The following is a 19563-nucleotide window of genomic DNA, read 5'->3' as shown; positions in this document are numbered from 1 at the left end:
CCAGTCAGCGGCTGCGCGTTGCGTTCGTGTTGTTGTGCCGGTGCTGCTCGGTGCTCCTGGGTGCTGCTCGGTGCTCCTGGGTGCTGCTCGGTGCTGCCGCTGCTGCCGCCAGGATGTTCGAGGCGCGGCTGGTGCAGGGCTCGGTGCTCAAGCGGGTGCTGGAGGCCCTCAAGGACCTCATCACCGAGGCCTGCTGGGACCTGGGCTCGGGCGGCATCAGCCTGCAGAGCATGGACTCGTCGCACGTCTCCCTGGTGCAGCTCACGCTGCGCTCCGAGGGCTTCGACACCTACCGCTGCGACCGCAACATCGCCATGGGCGTCAACCTCTCCAGGTAGCGGCAGGGCCGCCGCGGGGCGGACCCGGGCCTGCGGCGCTGCGGGCAGCGGGGCCCGCTGGGGCCTGGGGGAGGCGGCGCCTGAGGGGCTCGTGGGGGCCGAGGCGGCCCCGCGCCCTCAGGAGCGGCTCGGGGCGCTCGGAGCCCCGCTGCGCGCCCCCCCCTCCCCCTTTTCCTCACAGCTCTCGCGCCGTTTTTCGTAGCGCGCGCGGGGCCCGTGACGTCACGGGCGGCGCCATGCGCGCGGCGCGCTGTGGCGGGAAAGCGCGGCGGTTTGGCGCCATGGCGCCCGCAGCCCCCCCCCGCTGCCCGCCCCGCGCGGCGCCGGGCGGGGAGGACGAGCCTCTGCACGGGGGTTGTTGCGCCTCGGTAACGGCCCGGTGGCCGTGTGTAGCACACGGAGTCTAGAGCAGCCTCGCTGCACCCGAGGTTGCTGGCAGCTTCTCGTTAAGCTTGCTTTAGCACTCCACAATAGGTAATTGTTTTGGTGTTTCTTCTCTGTTTGCAATCCCGTGAGCGGTCTGCTTGTTTTTTCCCTAGCATGTCCAAAATACTGAAATGTGCCGGAAATGAAGACATCATAACGCTCAGAGCAGAAGACAATGCGGATACATTGGCTCTAGTGTTTGAAGCACCAAGTGAGTCCTGTATTGGAGAGCTCATTTGCTACCAGGATAATTTAGGCAGTCATCATAGACCGAGCAGTATGTGCTGGTTGTGAGGGTGGTCAGAAATGGGAGGAGTCACCTGAAACTTACATGGCCTGGAAATGGGAACTTGGTCTACTTGACCAGTGCTTCATCTGAAAGAGAATCTTCCTTATGCTACATAAAAATGTTCTTAGGCACATCTTGGCTGGCAGCTTTCCTCTTACAACCTACAAAAGGCTGTTTATGTTGCTTAGATTTCAAGCAAGGTGGATCCTATTGTCACACTTAAGTGTTTTTACTTTGGTAAAAAGTCGGGGGGAGAACTTAGATCCTGACTGGTAGTTTATTTGAAACACTTGGTCAAACTATGCTTTGTCTTTAGATCAGGAAAAGGTTTCTGATTATGAGATGAAGCTAATGGATCTTGATGTGGAGCAGCTTGGAATTCCAGTAAGTAGTTGAATGACTCTTTCTTGGTGTGTTTTTCCATGTTCATGTCAGACACAGTTTGAGATTGTAACACTTCCTTCCTGAAGACTACATAAATTTTAGTGTATTGACTATATCAGTTTTCTTGGTAAAAGTTTAATTATGTCACTTTTTTTTTCTTTACAGGAACAGGAATATAGTTGTGTAGTGAAAATGCCTTCTGCTGAATTTGCACGCATCTGTAGAGATCTCAGCCATATTGGTGATGCAGTTGTCATCTCCTGTGCAAAAGATGGTGTGAAATTTTCAGCTAATGGAGAGCTAGGAAATGGAAACATCAAGCTGTCACAGACTAGTAATGTGGACAAAGAAGAAGAAGCTGTAAGTTAATGCTTACTCTGGTGTCTTCAGCATTGAGTTTTCTACTAATATGGCTGGAGGCTAAAGGTTGGCCACTGGATCACGTATTTCTCTGATTTATAGAACCAAGTCAACAAATCCTGCCAGCCTTGGGTTCTTAGCCATGGGGTCTGCAAACAGCCCTCAGAGCAAAGTGGGGAATACCACTGGCTGCCTTTGCATGAGGTGTTGCTGGGTCTGTGGTGCTGAATTATTTGAGAAACTTCAGAGTATTTGTTGCAGCTTGCATTTACCAAACTTTTTAATGTCTGTTCTAGGTTACAATAGAAATGAATGAGCCAGTCCAACTGACCTTTGCTCTGCGGTACTTGAACTTTTTTACCAAAGCTACTCCTCTGTCACCTACGGTAACACTCAGCATGTCTGCAGATGTTCCTCTGGGTAAGTAAATGCAGATCTCATTGAAAATCTCCCTGTAAAATATTCCACCTTAGAACTGTAACAAGTCTTGACTGAATGGCTCTTCTGAAGAATCTTTTGCATTTCTTTTATTTACCAGTTGTGGAGTACAAGATTGCTGATATGGGACACTTAAAATACTATCTGGCTCCGAAGATTGAAGACCAACAAGAAGGCTCTTAATTGGACTAGGACTTGAGGGGGAGATCTGGTCGTTCCTGGAGAGAACAACTGACTTTGAGAAGGAGATGGTGTCTGCCATATTACCAGCAGTTTCAGTACATTGGAGCATCCAATGAGCACTGTTAAGCATGTTGTGTAGATAGCTCTGTAAATATTTTTCAACTTGCTATTTTGCTATATTGGTGTCATTTGAAACAGGAAATTTTTTTCTAGTCTATTCCTGTGCTTTCAGTAATCTTAGATGCTGTCTCTAGGTGAAGTACCTTACTCCTTTTGTTGTGTGTTAGAGTGCATTATTTAACTTCAATAAAGATGATTCCTAGAGTTTCAGCTGTGGAACTATAGTTGACTAGGCTTGCTGTTTAATTATGCCACAAGTTTATTTGCCCTCCGTCCATTTATTTTTTGAAGCTGATATTCTAACTGGAACATGGAAAGTGGAAATAAAGTAATTTCATGGTTCTTATACTATTTAAATGTGGATGGATTAATCGATGCTCTGTCAAACTATGCTGATATACCCCTGCATGAGTGGCCAAATACCTTGATTAAATGTGTTGAAGTGGAAGAGGTAGTTACAGTCTGAATAATCCATCAATGATACTGTTTCCTTAAGCAGAGGAGGTTTGTGGAACATGTTTTGCTTAAAATGCATTAGCTTTGCAGATGCAAGAGCTGCCTGTTCCAGCAGGAACTGATCCTGTAGCTGTCACTTGCACTCCAAATGAAGTCTGAGGGTGTGTAGACACATGCCACAGTGTCATAGTGACTGCAAGTTGCTTGATGTAGAAAGCTGTGTGAACCTTTCCTGGTTTTAGCTCTGTTACTAGCTTGTTGATGTTAAATCATTCCTGGACAGGTCTGAGCATGTTCCATTTCTTTGGTGCCTCTGTCCCCCACATCTGTTGACAAGAGTAGTGCAATCACCTAGATCACCAGCAATTCCTCTTATTTATATTTTTGTTCTCATCATTCATTCATGGAGGTACAGTACAAGGCTTGTACTGAAGGCTTGATCATGAAAAACAGGATCCAAAAACTGTTTTGGTAGGTAGCTACTTACTGGTTTTCACTTACTGTATTGCTATAAACTACCCATAAATCATACCCCTCATTGTGAATCAGTGATTCCATTTCTTCATGAATGAAGAAACAATGAAAAGCAATCTTGTTGGCTTGATCAGTGCTGTGTTAGCAAGCAGTGTTTGCAGGGTCTGAAGTACTGTGGGTGCATTCAGGTTTAGGAGGCCCTGTACTTTCCACTGGTCATCTACAAGAATATTGAGCATGCCTGTAAACTTGGGTAATCTAACTGATTTAGCAGAACTTCACAAGGTGGCAGTACTGATTAAGAAACAGATTCTGCTGTGTCAGAATGATGAGCGCTTTCGTGATTGAAACTAGTGCCTGCTCAAAGCCTGGGAACAGGATTTTTTAATGCTCCCTGCCCTTTTTACTTCATTGATAGCAGCAATTCTTTCTTAGAAAATATTTCATTGCAGTTTTCTTCTGCATGTAGATCACTGCACGACTTTTTTTTGTCTTGAACTTTATCTCATATCTCCAGAGCATACACCATTTATTCTCTTGAATTTTGAGGTTGTTGGTGAATTCAGTACCTTTAAGAACACACCTGAAAGCAAGATCTAACCCAGCTGTCCTAAAACTTCTCAGCAGCAGTTGAGTTGTCCAGAACAACATTGGATACCTCAGAATTAGGAGGCTATTTTACCTCAAATGTAATGCTTCCCAGATGGATTGCCACTGTGGTACCCACAAGTGCAGCAAGTAGCTAAGTACTTCAGCAAAGAATGAAAGATCTGTTGTGTTGAAATAGTCAGGAAGGATTCTGTGTTTTACTGATGCTTAAAGCTGTGCTAGTGAAGCATATCCATTTTTGTGCAACCTCCTGCTGTAGTGGGGATTACTGAACTGCTGTTTTACCCATGAACCTAAAAATAAGTTGTGGTTTAATTGCTTATTTTTGCAACTGGAACAACTAAGTTGAGTAGTTTCTTGTAATAGGAAATGTCTTTTAGCATCAGTATCTATGCTCTTGTGTATGATTTGTGTATGATTTGCTCTCTGGTTAAATCCTTACATTAGCTGAATATTTACTTTGCCATTGCTGTACCCAAATACTGAAGAAACAACAGCTGCTCCATCTTTAAAAATAAAAATTAAAAAATGGAGAGGTGTGGTAAAATGCTGCTTCCCCATGTTTGAGGAGGTAAACTTTGAAGCTTATACCTTTCTCCATGGCAAGAAAGTCTAATTTATAGAACAAACAGGGGGTGGTCTTTGAAACTTCAGATCTGGTGTTCCAGGCACTAAATCCAGTGCATATCTTATTGATTTACAGGAATTGGAACAATGCTAATTTCTGCAAATTCCTTTTTTTTTTTTTTTTTGGAGCAATTGGATTAAGTAAATTCCCAGCTGTGATTTATCTGTATTAATACAGTTCCAGGTGTTCAAAATAGGTGTTCTCTTTAGTGCCCAGCGATAGTACCTGAGGGAATGGTGTCGGGCTGCGACAGGGGAGGTTTAGGCTCGATATCAGGAAGAGGTTCTTCTCTGAGAGGGTTGTCGCTCACTGGAACAGGCTCCCCAGGGAAGGAGTCACTGCACCAAGCCTGTCGGAGTTTAAGAAGTGTTTGGACTGTGCTCTTAGTCATATGGTCTGAATTTTGGGGTAGACCTGTGTGGTGCCAGGAGTTGGACTCAGTGATCCTTGTGGGTCCCTTCCAACTCGGGATATTCTATGACTCTGTGAAAATACTTTTCTAGCTATACTTTTTCCGTTACATATGCATAGCTGTGATGGAGGGGTGTGCTCTCCCTGCAGACAAGTTTATGTCCTGAGCTTCCTTTAGAAAATCAACATTTTAAAGCATATGTAGGAGCAATGTGTATAAGAACGAGCTGCTTCATAAACCAGTCACAAACGCAGCCCCAAAGCTTTGAAGCGCAGACAGGTCAGCTTGGTGCTCCATGGGTCTTGCATGACCAGGGTGACCAAAATGCCCGTCCATGCCAACCTGCCCCACAGCTCTAATTTCGGCTGCCAGTCCTGAGCGCAAGGCTCAAAATAACTCAGTGGAGCTGAGCCAGCGAGCGGCCGCTGCCATAACCTGGAAGGAAACGACAGGCACAGAATAAACTTCCTGGGTTGGCCTGCGGCTGGAGCGCGGAGGAGAAGCGGCAGCAGGAGTGATGGGTTTGACCAGCAGCGTGAGTTGTCGGTAACTCTTGGCTTGTGTTAACCTTCCAAAGCTCTAACGCCGCTCACGGCACAGCGTGCAGTTCTCGGGGCGTTGTCAGACATGTCGTGAACTTCCTGCTCGGCGGCAGAGAAACCATTTTGCCTCCGCGGGAGGGGATCAGATGGGTTTCTCACACCAGCACTGAGGTTTGAGCTCCCAAATGGGGCAGGAAATGACATCCCCCTTCCTTCCTTACTCCCGGGTGTAGAGGGTAGAAATTCGTATCACTGCTATGAAAAGGATAAACAGGATTTTGGCCTGAAGTGCCACGACTGCTTTTATTTGCATGCTCCCCTTTGAACCTTTGCTTACCCTGGAAGTCCTGCCCCAGGCAGTGCTGGTTCCTGCTGCGTATGAAGCACAGCTGTAACGCAGCGTTATTAGAGGGCTTGGATGGCAAGCACGCCTCCCCATTTGTTTGCCTCTTAAAGAGCACAGCAGTGAACTTGTTTCTGATCCTCTGCTGTTCTTGAGCGCAAGGAGAGCAAAGCTCAGTGGACTTGAAAGCAGCCCTTAAACATGAGGTCCGAGGCAGTGCTTTGTGCTTCATAGCCTCTGCTTGGTTAGAAAGGAAATGCAAAGGGCTGGAATGATTTACACAGGCATAAACTGAAAATTATTGCTGGGAAGCCACTAGGAATAGCCTGGTAAATAATGTGACAGGCAGTAAACAGCCCCACAGAACTTGGGGGCAAAAAGGAACAGAGTCAGGAAATCTGACAGGTTTTGGATGTGCTGATTTCTTGTCTTCTTCCCTTTCTGCACTTCGACCCCATGGGTATGTGGGAGGCTTTGGGGGGCATTTTAGCACAATGATCTTAGGGGAAAAAAAAAGTAAAAATAAGATGTGTAAAGAAGCTGAGGGTGTGTGTTACCACCCAGTAGGTGGGTGATACCCCTACTACCTATAGGGTTAGAAATGTGTTTTTCCTATAGAAAAAGCAAAAAAGTTCAAGTTGAAGGTATAGCTGAGGGGGATTTAAGATCGGAAGGTGTTGGATGTTTTATAGAAGTCAAATTTACTGAAAGAGAAACAAACCTGATGGCAAGGGAATGTGCCAACATGTAGTGAGCAGAGATGAAAAAGGAGATATTGTTATTAATGTGAGGGAGACAAAGAATTTCAGTTCAAATGGAGGCTAAATATTTTGAGGAGTTGCTATTACCTTAGCTGTCAAATACCATTACAGAAAGCGCATTTTTATCCCTTCCTGTAGGAGCAGTTGGGATATATGCTTTTTTTTTTTTAATTCAAGCTTTTCTAGAAATTAAAAAAAAAAAAAGTTGTTGAAGGCAGTGCAGGAAATGTATATTCTGCCTCTTTGGGAATTCAGTGCAGGTTCAAGGCTGTGGGTGAGCAGGTGCCTAATGTATAGGTCCTGTATAGGGGAAACCAGCAGCTGGGAGCTGTCAGCCTCTGTTAAATGGCTCTGCAGTGCATCAGGGATGTGTTGGCAGGCCAGATCCAGGCTTCAGTTTATGAGAAGACAGGCTCCAAGGCACAGAAGAAAGCTGGCTCTGCCCGTCTCCCTGTTCTGATCACCCAGGACTGTCACTGCTGGCAGCAAAACCACAGGGCTAGGCTTCACTGCGTAGTGAAATTGCAGGGTATGGCTCTGTGTAGCTAAATAAAGTTCAACCCTGAATACTTCCTCCCTTGCAGCTAGATAGACAAGTGACCTATGCTTTTTAGCTCCCTGCTCTTTTTTGGTTGCCTCATCTGCTAACCACCCCATCCCCTTGTCATGCTCCTACTGAGTCATGACTCAAACCATCTTAGGGATGACAGCTCCATTTCATTCTATTTTCCAGTGTTTTTTTGCAAAATGGATTTATTGCAAAATATCTAGCTGGTTGAAAAGCTGCTTTGTTTAGTTTTGGTTTGGGTGTATTTAATAGTGGCCCTGTTTAGAAATAGGTGGATGCTGGAAGTGTGATCTTGCAGATGAGACCTGGCTTATACAGGGCATATTATTCTGGAACTTCTATCGGGTTTTAAACACATTCTTCGTAATTTGATTTTGTTTTCAAATATCGACAAATCCAAACTTGTCTGCAGCTATATTTATGCCTTTTATTTTAGGTTTAAATACAAAATTTTATTTTAAAAGATTTAATTCATGAAAGTGAACAAGGATTTTTTTTGGTTAGTAGAGGCTTAACGCTCCTGTGCTTGTCTTAGGAAACATAATCCACATCTGACTCTATCATCCAGTTTGCTCTGATATTTTTTTTTGCTGTTTTTGTTTTCCAGGTTCTAGCTGATTCCCAAGCATCATTGTAACGATGTCATCAAGAATGAATCTGTCTGCTGGCATTCCCAGTAGTAAAGTCAAGTATTCCAAGCTTTCCAGTACTGATGACGGATATATTGACCTGCAGGTAAAAAGTAGGGAAGAAAACCTCTTTGTACTGCTGCTCTGACTGTAAGCTACTAGTGGGGGCTGCTATAGCTTTGCATATGCATGCGAGACTGCTTTTTGTTCGTGTCCACCGGAAAGGTACAAACCTATCCACAAGCCACCACTTCAGTCTTTCTCCTCTAGAAAGCTCACAGAGCACAACTGGAAACAACATTTCTTGTTTAGTAGGGTCAGATTCATTTCTTTGGAGGGAGATGAAAATCAGAGCAATGGGTATAAATGCTAGCTTGGGCAACAGGGTCTGCATGGGCAGGGTTCGTTGCAGAGCGGCTGTTATAGAGCCATGTGTCAGGGCTGCTGCAGTGTTTCGTTTGCTGTCATCTATGCCGTGATTAGAAGAGAACTGTGCTGGGGTAAGCTGTTTAATTTTTTTTTTCCCTTTTCCATCCAGTTCAAGAAGAGCCCACCAAAAATTCCCTACAAGGCAATTGCACTTGCTGTCGTGCTCTTCATGATTGGGACCTTTCTCATTATCATAGGAGCCCTCCTCTTGGCAGGGTACATCAGCAAAGGTGTAAGTGGTTTGATTACACTTCTGTTACAAGTTCTGTATTGTTTGCCCCTCCCAAAGCCTGCCAGAACTATCATGTTCAGTGCAGAAATTCAGAGGAAAAGACCTGTAAACAAGAAAGTAATCCCCCTTCCTGCCACACTGGTGTTTGCTGACGGGCCTGCTCCTCCGGCAGTAGAGCCCTTTATCTCTAGTTAGCAACTTGGGAGTGGGTCCATAGCTGGAGGGGAGATCTGCCGGGAAGGGATGAATTTCTGTCCTACCTGGTGGTACAGTTCCATTTTAATGCCACATCATTGCAGTGGTCAGCTTGCTGTGTTGGTGAAAAAATCCTGGGATCATCACACTTCTAGTAAAGATCCCCCACTTTCTCTAAGGGATACCTGATTGCTATATAGAACACAGCACTGTTTTTCTCCCCTCTCTGCCTTTATGATCCATTGAAAGCAGATCTGATGCTTGCAGTTGACATTGTGCTTCTCTATGACACACTTCTCCTTTTACCTTGTGCAGTATGGAACTGCTTTACAGTTGGCAGCTGCTGCTGATCGTTGTGGAAACAGCAGCATTTTGCCCATATCGGAAGCAGTCCAGGCCCAGATAGGAGAGCTTGCTCTTAGCCAAGCATGCAGGACTCAGCCTGTGGTTGGCAATTCTGTCATGTGATGAGTGTCAGGAGGAGCCACCCCTCCAGCCTAAAGGAAAAGGTCAGTTGAGGTTTCCTGTAGCATCAAGCAGATCCCAGACCAGGAAGAGGAATTAGAGCTCAGCCTGAAGACAGCTGAGAGATTTGAGATGGATTTTACAGGCCTTAGGGATGAATAATTGTGGTAGTTTGCTTGGTGAGGCAGGACCTGAGAAAAAGAAAAGACCTTGATATGGATCTCTTACTGCACTTACACGGCTTTTCTGTCTGACGCAGGGAACGGACCGTGCTATCCCCGTGCTCATCATCGGGATCCTTGTATTTCTCCCAGGCTTCTACCACCTGCGCATTGCATATTACGCTTCCAAAGGCTACCGGGGCTATTCCTATGATGATATCCCAGATTTTGATGACTGAATGATGTTCCTGACAACGTTATAATTAGGTTAGTGTTAAGAGCTGCTAGTTACCCTGGATATTGGAGGGAGCTGTTAAGATTGTAAATGAAGTGTATCAGTCACGTGATGCAACTTCTGGTTTTCAAAATTCGGTGCTGAAGTGCTGCAAGCTTTTCAGCTGGGGGGACAAGGGGGTTAAACATGGAATTGACCAAAAGTATTGCAACATTAGGTGGGAAGAACATGTGGTTTATCGTATTTTTCCTCTTGGTTACATAATGCTGGTTGCTTGTAAGAAGTTATTCTTGGGCAAGGCAATTCTAGCAATTTTCCAAAAATAGTTGTGCCAGACAGTTTCAGCAGTAAAGATATTTGTTTTTCTAAGTGCTTCATTGAGTTTATTTTATTTTTTTGAGAGATCTTTGCTATGCTTGGTTTTAGAGTTGCAGACAAATACCACACATAACTCTCTTTTGCTCTCTGCCCATCAGAACTGCTTCCAATTTACTTGTCTTATGCTTGTCTTGAGTAATGGAAATCATATGCGTACAAGAGGGGAAAAATGCACTTGCATGAAATAACTTATACAAACTGCATTTGCTGCACAACTCCTTGCTAGACTGACCAATCTTATGCACTCACCAAACACATTCTTCAGAAGCAAGCTGTTTCCCATGCCACTGCTACTCTTGGCAAAATCAGACTGTCATCCTTTAAAAGGAAGGACTGTTGTGGGATTTTGCTTATTTTAAACTGAATAGAGACAGGGAGAAGAACTGGAATATGGGCCAGCATTCAAGTATCTAAAAACAAACATCTTGGGTTTGACTGGTGTGGGTATAGGAGACACCTGAATTCCAGCTATCTGTATGTATATTTGGGATCATTTTATCCTTGTTTAGATGCATTGTGACTAACTCCCTAAACCAGTGAAAAGAATATCTGTATAGTTTGTACTGAATAAATTGTTTGTATTGTTTTGCTAGCTTCAGTAATACCTTATTCAGGGAAAACCAATTGGTAGCTCTGTACTTGATGCAAAAGTAAAAACTCACTGTCTCCTTAAGTGGGACTGAACCAAGTGTCCTGAAGAACAAGTATGTGACAAGATGTAGAAATGCAAGCCTCAAGTATATGTATTTTACATGAATAAACTTCACTATATTCTGTGTACAAATTACAAGCTCATCTTTTTCGCATTCACAGATCTCAGTGTGCGCTAAAAATGGTCCTGGGCAAAGAGGTTAATACTTCAGTTGAGTCTGCTGTTGCTTACTGCTTCTAGTTTCTGATGTAGTTGTTACAGTCAGCAATAGACTTTGATGAGCCAGCAGCTTTGAAACAGCTCCAACTGCTCTGCAGGACCCTTGGCTTGCTTTGGGGCAGAGCTGGGAACCTGGAATTACCCTCTCTAGAGCAGCAATGCGGAGTGTCCTAGGTGTGACAAGATTATGTGCTGCTTCAGAAGTCCAGGATTCGCTTTTTGAACCTCTCGTGCAGTATTTGAATGTGCAAAGACCCCAAACTTCTAATAGCTTGGTGTCAGTGTCCAAATATCCAGTCCTTTTATGTAACAGGTAGTAGTGTCTACATATGATTTGCAGTCTGGTACTGATACTCCAGAATTGTGCCAGGCATAGCTCATGTGGACTGAAAATTTGAAAGGAAGAGGGACAAATACACAGCAGGTCCTTGGAGATGGTCAGAAAACTTTCTTGGACAAATGTTCTTGCTCTGAAAGTGCAAAACTACTTTGTCTTTTTTCCTTCCTCATTTTTCTATTCCTCCTCCAATGTTCTAGATTAAACTCAAAGCCTGAGCCAAGCTCTTCTTTTTTTAACCTACATCTGTTCCCTTGTTTGACTTGATTAATTGGCTTGTGTGTGCCCCAGTGGTGCACTCTGAGGACTAACTGATTGAATTCGGGATCTCCTTTTTGCCTTTCCATCTCTGAAGGCAACAACTACGTGTGTTCTCTCTTGCTCTGCTGCGTCATGCTGGCCCTGGCCATCACCCGTCTCACGTTCCTGACGCAGCCAGCCCCTGGGCCGGTGGCAGCCCAGCTTCCCAGATGTCACACACTGCTTGGCAGCAGCTGGAATGCCTCAATTAAAGCTGGGTCTGGCCAGGAAAGTCGCTGCTGACGCAAAACCATGAATCAGCCTCTATTAGGGGATAAGAATGTGGGTTTGTTTGGTTTGGGGAAAGGGGACAGGGAGTTGAGATGGAAAAAGAGGAGTAGGGGGAGAAGATGCCTTCAAGGGCTGATAGGATGCAGAAAGTTGAGAAGCCTGGGGCAACTGAGAGGGATAAGTAAATGTAGGGGACAGGTGAAGAACATACTGACATTTCTGGAGGGTTGGCAATTTATTTTTTGAAAGAGAAACAACATCCTCAGACAACACAGTGTATAAATAAGATCAGTCTCTACCCTGGTGCTCACAGGGCTGTCTGTATGAGGAACGGACACCGGGAAAATTTCCTCTCTACAGGGATGTTTTGCATCTAATTTGGAAAGTCAGAATGGCCATTTCTGGGGAAAAAAAGGTGTGTTGACTACTCAAATGTAGATCCAGGCTACTTAATTCTTTGAGTTTGCGTGGTGTATTCTAAGTGTGGCTTTCAAGGGTACAAGTTTCTTTTATGTCCAATCTTCTATTGTCTAGCTGTAGTGTAGCTAATACCTGGTGTTCATTTTTTCTTAGAAAATAAACTAATTTACATTTTGGAAAATTTGGAAAATTTTACTGTTGCATTTGTTTCTGGTCCATACCTCTATGGCAGTGGTAGGTACTCCTTTGGGTAGGTTTGAGGATAATCAGGGCTGTCAGCTCTTACTTTTGTTAAAGTATTACATAAAGGCATCACAGTTTTTCTTCTAAATGTAGCCATTGCCCATTCCTTGTTCTAGTCCCTGAGTGCTGATACATTACAACAGGATCTTTTACAGTCTTTCCTTCTACTCCAGCCATGCCATGGACCTGCATGGATGATTTGCACAGCTGGCTTGCCTCAGCTCCCCGAGCGTGGAGCTGCATCCTTTCCTCCACCCTGTGTGCTCGATGCCTCTGCCAAATCCCACAGTTAATGGCTGTGCTCCTCAGTTCCCCTTCTGTAAAATTGTCTGTTGTGGGTTTCGGGAGAGCTGACTGATGAGGGTAGTAGGAAAATGCCTGTGAAGAAGTTTTTGGTTCTAGAGCAGAGCTTGAACGACAAATAAGGCAGAGGCTGAACACTGATGAATGGGGATAATACTGAAATAGCTGTTTCCTTTATTGAGCATCATCCATTCTGGGCACTTGGTGAGGCAGCTGTCTCAGAAAAAATAGTCGGCATTTATATAGTTTGATGGGATATTATTATACACAGAAGCTCTGTAGCAAGAACAGGCACCCAGATTTAAGGCTTTTCTCTAGTTTATGAGTGCCTGAATTTATAACCTCAGTGATGTTTTTCTGTTGCTGTGGTGTGGTGTATTTATATGATTGTTTGATTCTAGAGTCCCCTGAAGGCCTGAGCTACCAGCAGTCCCAAAGAAATTCTGCCAAACATATTATTTATAAAAGAAAAGACTCCCTTTAGGTCAATCTCACGAATTTTACTTAAGTGTCTGGAGTGAGCACAGCTAATACAAGTTCCCAAGCATAATCACATCAGAGGAAACTTCCCTTAACCAGACAAGCTGTTTGAAATGTCTAGGTGAATAAATTGAGGGGAACAAACAAGGTAGCAGTGAAGACAGTCTGGGTAGCTGCAGATATTAATTATGAGCCCTCAACACTCATGCTAAATCCAAAATGACTTTCTCTAATCCTCTTTTGCAGTGGCTCATTGTTAATGACATACACCTTCCGAGGCAGAACACGACCCATTCCCCTCCTCTCCAGTAGGCTCCTTCTCACTGTTGGCGGTACAAATGCCAGCCTCTGAGAGAGATGGCCACCAACAGCTCCTGGATCAAAACCGCCATATATAATTAATGTTGATTTTCTAACACCTCCCACTGCCAGTTCCCAGTGAGAAGGAAAGTAAGGCAACAGACTTGTACCAAGCAGTGACATTCAAGCATAGAGCTAAGGAGTCAACCTGCTGCCCACGCACAGGCTGAGGGACTTCAGTGGGCTTCCAGGAAAGGCTTCACGCCTCAAGATGCTGCTAAAAACATCATAAGAGTCTCTGCCAACTCATGCACTGGCTGAAGTGGGAGACAGCGAGAGTTTATAGCATCAGATCCAATACTGCACCTCCAAGGTTGTGCAGGGGCCCTGCTTGAAAGGGACTCTTTGTATCACAAGGCAAAAATAGGAGGCATAGAGATACACTCAGCAGTAGAAAGGAGCAATAGGAAAAGCCAGAATTAACCAAAGCTTTGTGCAAATGGTTCTGATAAATGGTTGAGCGAAGAGGGAGAAATGGTGTTTCTGTAGATTGCTTGATGTGATAAAGGCAGTGGTGTGGCAGTTCACCAGCCTGGAGATATTATTGCATGTGAGCCTTGAGTCCAAGTGAAACCACATCTGTGAAGGGCTTATCACACTATGCTGTTCTCCCAATTCTTCTTTGTTTTAAGGTTAGCGGAGCCAACAAAGCCGTGCTCCTTACAGGTGCAGTGATTTTGCATCTGTCCATATGAAGAGCCTAGTAAGGAGGCATCATATTTCTCACTGTTGTGAGGAGGTGACTGCTAATTCCTCTTGTCCCATGCTTCCCCTACAAGGACCCTAGCACCTAAATGACTGCCAAACCTTTACCCACCAACATTCAGTGGCAGCTAACCTGTGAGAGCTTTCTACAGGGAAGATCCTGGGAAAGGGGGATGTAAGTACTCTCCGCAGCAACTTTCCTTGTACTATATATATTTCTTGGCATCATTGTTGATTGTTCTCTCTGAAGTTCTCCATGTGTTTGTTCTGATGGAAGTTCATGGGACAGGGAGAAGAGCAAGGTCCATCACTAATCTTGTGGTGGTGTAGCAAGCAGGATCTTGGGTTTCCAACACCTTGTTTCTCTTCTCTCAGCAGTGATTTTATGTCGTCTTTTTATAAATTGACCCTGGAGGCCTGGCTGGATGTCATCCATCTCGATGATCACCCCTTGAGGGCTGAGGACTGTCTGTGGAGAGGGGTGGTTGTAAGGAGGCTGGGATGGCCAGCAGGTTTGTAACTGATCATAGTCCTGAAAATATTTTAGTAGAAATTGTGTGAAACATCTGCAGAGAATGAGGGAGAGAGAATGTGATGACTCACTTGGAGCATGCTGCATATAATCAATGCGCTATAAATACAGCCATAAAATGAATGTTTTGTTTGAATAAACAGTGCAATCTACAACAGCACCTCTAGTGCTCTTCTGGTACCCATCACACAGGAACACTTAGATTAGACCCTACAGTCGCGGTCTGCTTTCTTTCTGTCAACTGCAGTTAGCCAAATTCAGCAACATTTGCCATGGAGAGGCTCCATGCTATGATGCTACTTTTATAGCAATATGGATTTTGCTTAGCGTAAAAAACAACGTAAAAACCTGCAGGGCAGGAAGAAATGACTCGGCACAACAGTTCTGTCCTTTCTAATCAGATTTGTGCTATACTCCGCTTATGCTGAGGTCTAAATGAGTTTCTCCACATTCCTCCCCCTCATGTCTAGTCCTTAAAAGTCCAAAGCATCAGCCCATTCATACAACCACTCCTTGCATCTTCTGTCTTTCCCTAAACAGCTCGTTAGCTCCTTAATCTTTCTCTTTACCCTTCCTTTGTCCTGCTCCTCCCAGCAAGATCTCCACCTGCAAAGCACCTCTGAGTCTCCCTGACTTCTGCCTTTCCACTGGGCAATTTTCTCATTGCTGTGCTCTGGAGCTGCAGCTCGTCAGTTTAGCAGGTAAGTGCAAATTGTCCAACCCTCAGATCTCTCCAGCCTTCCAGCTGCTAGCAGAACCCTTTGGTTTGCCTCCTCCAGCTCAGGGAAGACAGCAATCCTTCCCTCATTTTCACCCTTCTCTACCTGGTGAAAACTGCAGGCAAAAATTGTTCTTTTTCCTAGAGCTCTGCATTCAGCCCCAGTGATGCCTGCATGCTGCAAAGCAGCTGGCACGCCATGTTCCGTGCTCACCGAGTGAAATGTCAGTGTGTGTCAGGGCTTCCTTCTTCCTTCCTTAATACACAAGCAGCTTGAGATTTTTAGGAATGCTGGATTTAACTAAAAATAGTCCAGACAGTTCAGTGGGCCATGACAGATTCCTCCCTCCCAAGAGAGTTTTGTTCTGAGATAGAGCCAAGGGTCAAGGTAGAAGAAAAAAAAAGTCTTTGAAAAAAAGCTTGTGGATTAGAAATTACTGATTTCAAATAATTTCATTGACCTTTTGCTGCTGTAGATGGACTGTTTTTCTTCTCCAGGCTCAGGCAAACTTTCTTTTGTGCTAGTTGGGTACACGTTCTATTGAGGCCTTTGCCTTCCTGCTTTCACCTGTGTCTAGGAAGGTGTTAGGAAAGTTCTTTGAATTGGAAGTAAGGCAATTATTAGGAGGTCTTTTTTTGTGGCCATGGACAGAGCTTGCTCGTGACAAGAATCAGGAAGCAAACATTTCCTTCCTTTACATTGTATTGTGTTGGACAGCCACGATGCTGTCCTCCATCTCTTGGAACTTGCCTTTCTGAAGGTGACATGGTCCTACAAGACTCATCTATAACTTTTCCAGGCCTGCTACAATTACAGTAAGGAACAAAATTGCAATGAATTGTCTTTGAGAAGGCTCCATTTCTGCAAAATAGCGGGTTTGGCACTGAAAGCATAAGTTCTGTGGAGGAATCACCATTTTAGTCTGGGCTTGCAAAACAAAGAATAAAATCCACCAGTCACCACTAATTAATTTTATTTTGAAATATTTACTTGGACTGCAGCAGTAGCTGCTCTTAAGTCTTTAAAGGATTAGCTGTCTGCTAGTTGTTCATGTCTGCAACCATTTATTTAAGCTGTTGCTGCAAATCATGCTGTTAACCTGTCATGCAAGGTTTCAGCCTTTCTTTGCTTGTCAGTGAGAAATGCATGGTATACACAAGTCTTGCTGATGCGATAGTGGGAAGTTAACACATCCGCAGTCAGGTCTTCTTCCCCCAGTTTAACATGCTTCTTGAAGGAGGGAAAGACAGAAGATACATATAGTAATAATTGCCTACTCTGTGTAGGATATTACAAAGTCTGACTAACAGAGGCTGATAGAAATTTAAGGAACATGAGATGTGTGTGCAAATGTATCACACCCCCTGCCATAAAGATATGGTCAGCTTTCACCTCTGTGCTTTTCCATGTGCTGTTACCAAAGACAAATAGCTCGTCTCTCTCTCCTGCTGACCCATCAAAAAGGATGCAGCATTTCCATTGCACTGCATCCCAATGCTTGGTTGCATTTGTCATATCATGTTGCATCATTGTTGTGGTTTAACCCGGCCAGCAGCTGAACACCACACAGCCGTTCGCTCATCCTCCCCCCTCCCTCTCTGGGATGGGGGAGAGAAACGGGAAAGTGAAGTCTGTGAGTTGAGATAAAGACCGTTTATTAAGACAGGAAAATAATAATAATAATAATAATGATAATAGTACTACTACTAATAATGTGTATGAAACAAGTGATGCACAATGTGATTGCTCACCACCCGCTGACCGATGCCCAGCCTATCCCCGAGCAGCCGGCCCCCCCACCCCGGCTAGCTACCCCTATATATTGTTTAGCATGACGTCAGATGGTATGGAATACCCCTTTGGCCAGTTTGGGTCAGCTGTCCTGGGTCTGTCCCCTCCCAGCTCTTGCTGCACCCCCAGCCTGCCTGCTGGCAGGACAGAGCGAGAAGCTGAAAAGTCCTTGGCTTAGTGCAAGCACTGCTCTACAACAATTAAAACATCAGCATGTTATCAGCGCTCTTCTCATCCTAATCCAAAACATAGCACCCTACCAGCTACTAGGAGGAAAATTAAATCTGTCCTAACTGAAACCAGGACAATCATCTTTAATGTAAGTAAGTGGTCAAACCAGTCAATGAAAAGCCAGCTACCAGGGGAGTTTTTGTGCACACAACAGCATCAGCTTCTGAGCTAAAAGCTATATTCAGCAAAGGAAGTCAGGGTTTAGAAAATCTTGCAGAAAGCTGACATGAAATACTGGGCCAAATTCTTTGCTGACACCAACTAACGTCAATTAGAGAGAGGGGTCAATTTGATAACAGACTGTGTAAGAGGTTTGGACAAGGGATTTCTAGCCTGCTCAACTCACTCCTTATATTGCAGTCTCACCTCAGCAAGGATCATTTCTTACTCTTACACACGTGTATTCAGTGTAAAAGTGAAAGTTTTCAGGTCCTTAAATATACAAATACTAATTAGCATCACCGTATCATTTTCTACCAGTTAATTTTCATTAACACCATTAGAAGAAGTCTACCAGATCCTTCAATATTCATTTTTCTTGTCTCTCAATACTAACGGTGCATGTAGCAGCATGACTTCTTCAGCACTGTTTTGGATGGTTCTTTTCCAGACAAGTATCTTATTTTCTCTGTATTTGATTCTGCAGGTCAAGTGTATTTTTTTTTTGCACAAGAACAGCAGCAGGATTGTAATGTGGCCAGTTCAAATGTGTGTGTAAAAGTAGGCCAGCGGATGGTCTCCAACTACAAATAATAATAATAAAAAAAAGTATTTGTAAAAGTTTCTCTTTGTTGTGTAACCACATTTCAAGTTGCTGAGAAGATACTGCAGAGTTCAACTTACAACCTGCTTGTGTTTTAACCCTCCACATGAAACAAAGGAGACTGTCTGTCTTTGACTCAGATCCACAGCAGTCTGAGACACTGGATGCTTGAAGCTGACAGCCTGCTCCTCTCCAGGGAATTTAACATCCCTTCAGCAGGGTCAGCACACCAGGATGCTGTCCTGGTCCAATGCTCCCCATCCTTCCTTCAACAGGATGGGAAGCATTGAAATAGGAGGGAGTGTAGGCTGGGTGCACGTCCCTTCTCCCACATCTGCTGTAGGGAAAATAATTTAACAGTGGGGAGACAGCCCAGAACTTGCAAAATCTCACCTTCAATGACACTGTATCAGTCTGACACTACTTACGAGTAATGGAGAGGTAGGACTTCAGGCAGGATGGAGTTAACTAAAGGAAGGGCAATTTGCTGGGGAGAAGTTGGAGTTCATTGTTCCAGGCTCTGCTGTGGATTTCCTTTGCATCCTTTCATCTCTCTGAGTCTTGGTTCTCATAAAAGGGGTTGCTTGTCTTTCTTTTTGCTATTTTTGTAAAAGGACTGACTGTAAGCCCTTCAAGGCATGGACTTTACCTTAACCTGTGTGCAGTGGCACAGTGGGAAAGCTCTGTCAGCAGGGAACTATAAATAGTGAGCCTGTCCAGCCCTGTGGCATCCAGGTTTGCTATAATTGCCTCGTTTGCACTCCTGTGACAAGTTGTTAGTTCAGCTGTCAGGGAAAGAAGGAACTGAAAAGTATTGCCACAGACAATTTCCAGCTCTTGGTTTGCCCATTGTGCTTTGGTTTGGGCCCAGTTCTCCCTCCTGCCTCAGGGAGTTCTTCTTTTTCTAGCCAAGTGAGTGACGATTCCCGTGAAGTATCTACCCAGCATGATTCGTGATTCGGACAGTTCCATTTCAGAAGCTTTTAGAGGGCTTGTTGTGGTACTGTCTGTTTCCCTCTTTGACTCAGCACCACACTCATTTATTTTGTCTTTTGCTACTAGCTAGATTTTGCAACAATCATTTTTCTACCATTCCTGACATTGCTGTGTTTTTGTAACCGTACATTCATGTGATGAACTAAATGAGTCATGGGCATATAGAGGATAAAAGCAATTACAACATCCAAGACCATCCTTCCTCTGAACATGCTGTGGATGTTCT

The 19563-nt window shown here is 44.4% G+C and overlaps 2 protein-coding genes and 1 long non-coding RNA gene across 6 annotated transcripts; all 3 read left to right on the top strand.

Moving 5' to 3' along the window:
- The first annotated feature begins 7 nt into the window (after window positions 1–7).
- On the top strand, window positions 8–2887 carry PCNA (proliferating cell nuclear antigen). Its single transcript, XM_040538332.1, has 6 exons — window positions 8–334; window positions 878–975; window positions 1370–1437; window positions 1603–1797; window positions 2094–2217; window positions 2336–2887. The coding sequence occupies exons 1-6, from the start codon at window positions 114–116 to the stop codon at window positions 2416–2418; spliced, it is 789 nt and encodes a 262-aa protein (XP_040394266.1). The 5' UTR covers window positions 8–113; the 3' UTR covers window positions 2419–2887.
- Window positions 2888–5514: 2627 nt separating this feature from the next.
- On the top strand, window positions 5515–10839 carry TMEM230 (transmembrane protein 230). 4 transcript variants are annotated; one of them, XM_040538333.1, is made up of 4 exons: window positions 5515–5663; window positions 7939–8066; window positions 8499–8621; window positions 9541–10839. In XM_040538333.1, the coding sequence occupies exons 2-4, from the start codon at window positions 7971–7973 to the stop codon at window positions 9679–9681; spliced, it is 360 nt and encodes a 119-aa protein (XP_040394267.1). In that variant the 5' UTR covers window positions 5515–5663; window positions 7939–7970; the 3' UTR covers window positions 9682–10839. The 4 variants fall into 4 exon arrangements, with proteins under 4 accessions (XP_040394267.1, XP_040394268.1, XP_040394269.1 ...); XM_040538334.1 differs by having other exon boundaries at window positions 5516–5652; XM_040538335.1 differs by having other exon boundaries at window positions 5598–5830.
- A 3082-nt stretch (window positions 10840–13921) lies between these two features.
- On the top strand, window positions 13922–18353 carry LOC121060487. Its single transcript, XR_005814826.1, has 2 exons — window positions 13922–15538; window positions 18225–18353. It is a non-coding gene; the product is annotated as an uncharacterized LOC121060487 (long non-coding RNA).
- The last annotated feature ends 1210 nt before the right edge of the window (window positions 18354–19563 follow it).

The sequence above is a fragment of the Cygnus olor genome, chromosome 27, assembly GCF_009769625.2.
Source record: "Cygnus olor isolate bCygOlo1 chromosome 27, bCygOlo1.pri.v2, whole genome shotgun sequence".
Taxonomy (NCBI): Eukaryota; Metazoa; Chordata; class Aves; order Anseriformes; family Anatidae; genus Cygnus; species Cygnus olor.
This window is presented reverse-complemented; position numbering and strand designations above follow the sequence as displayed.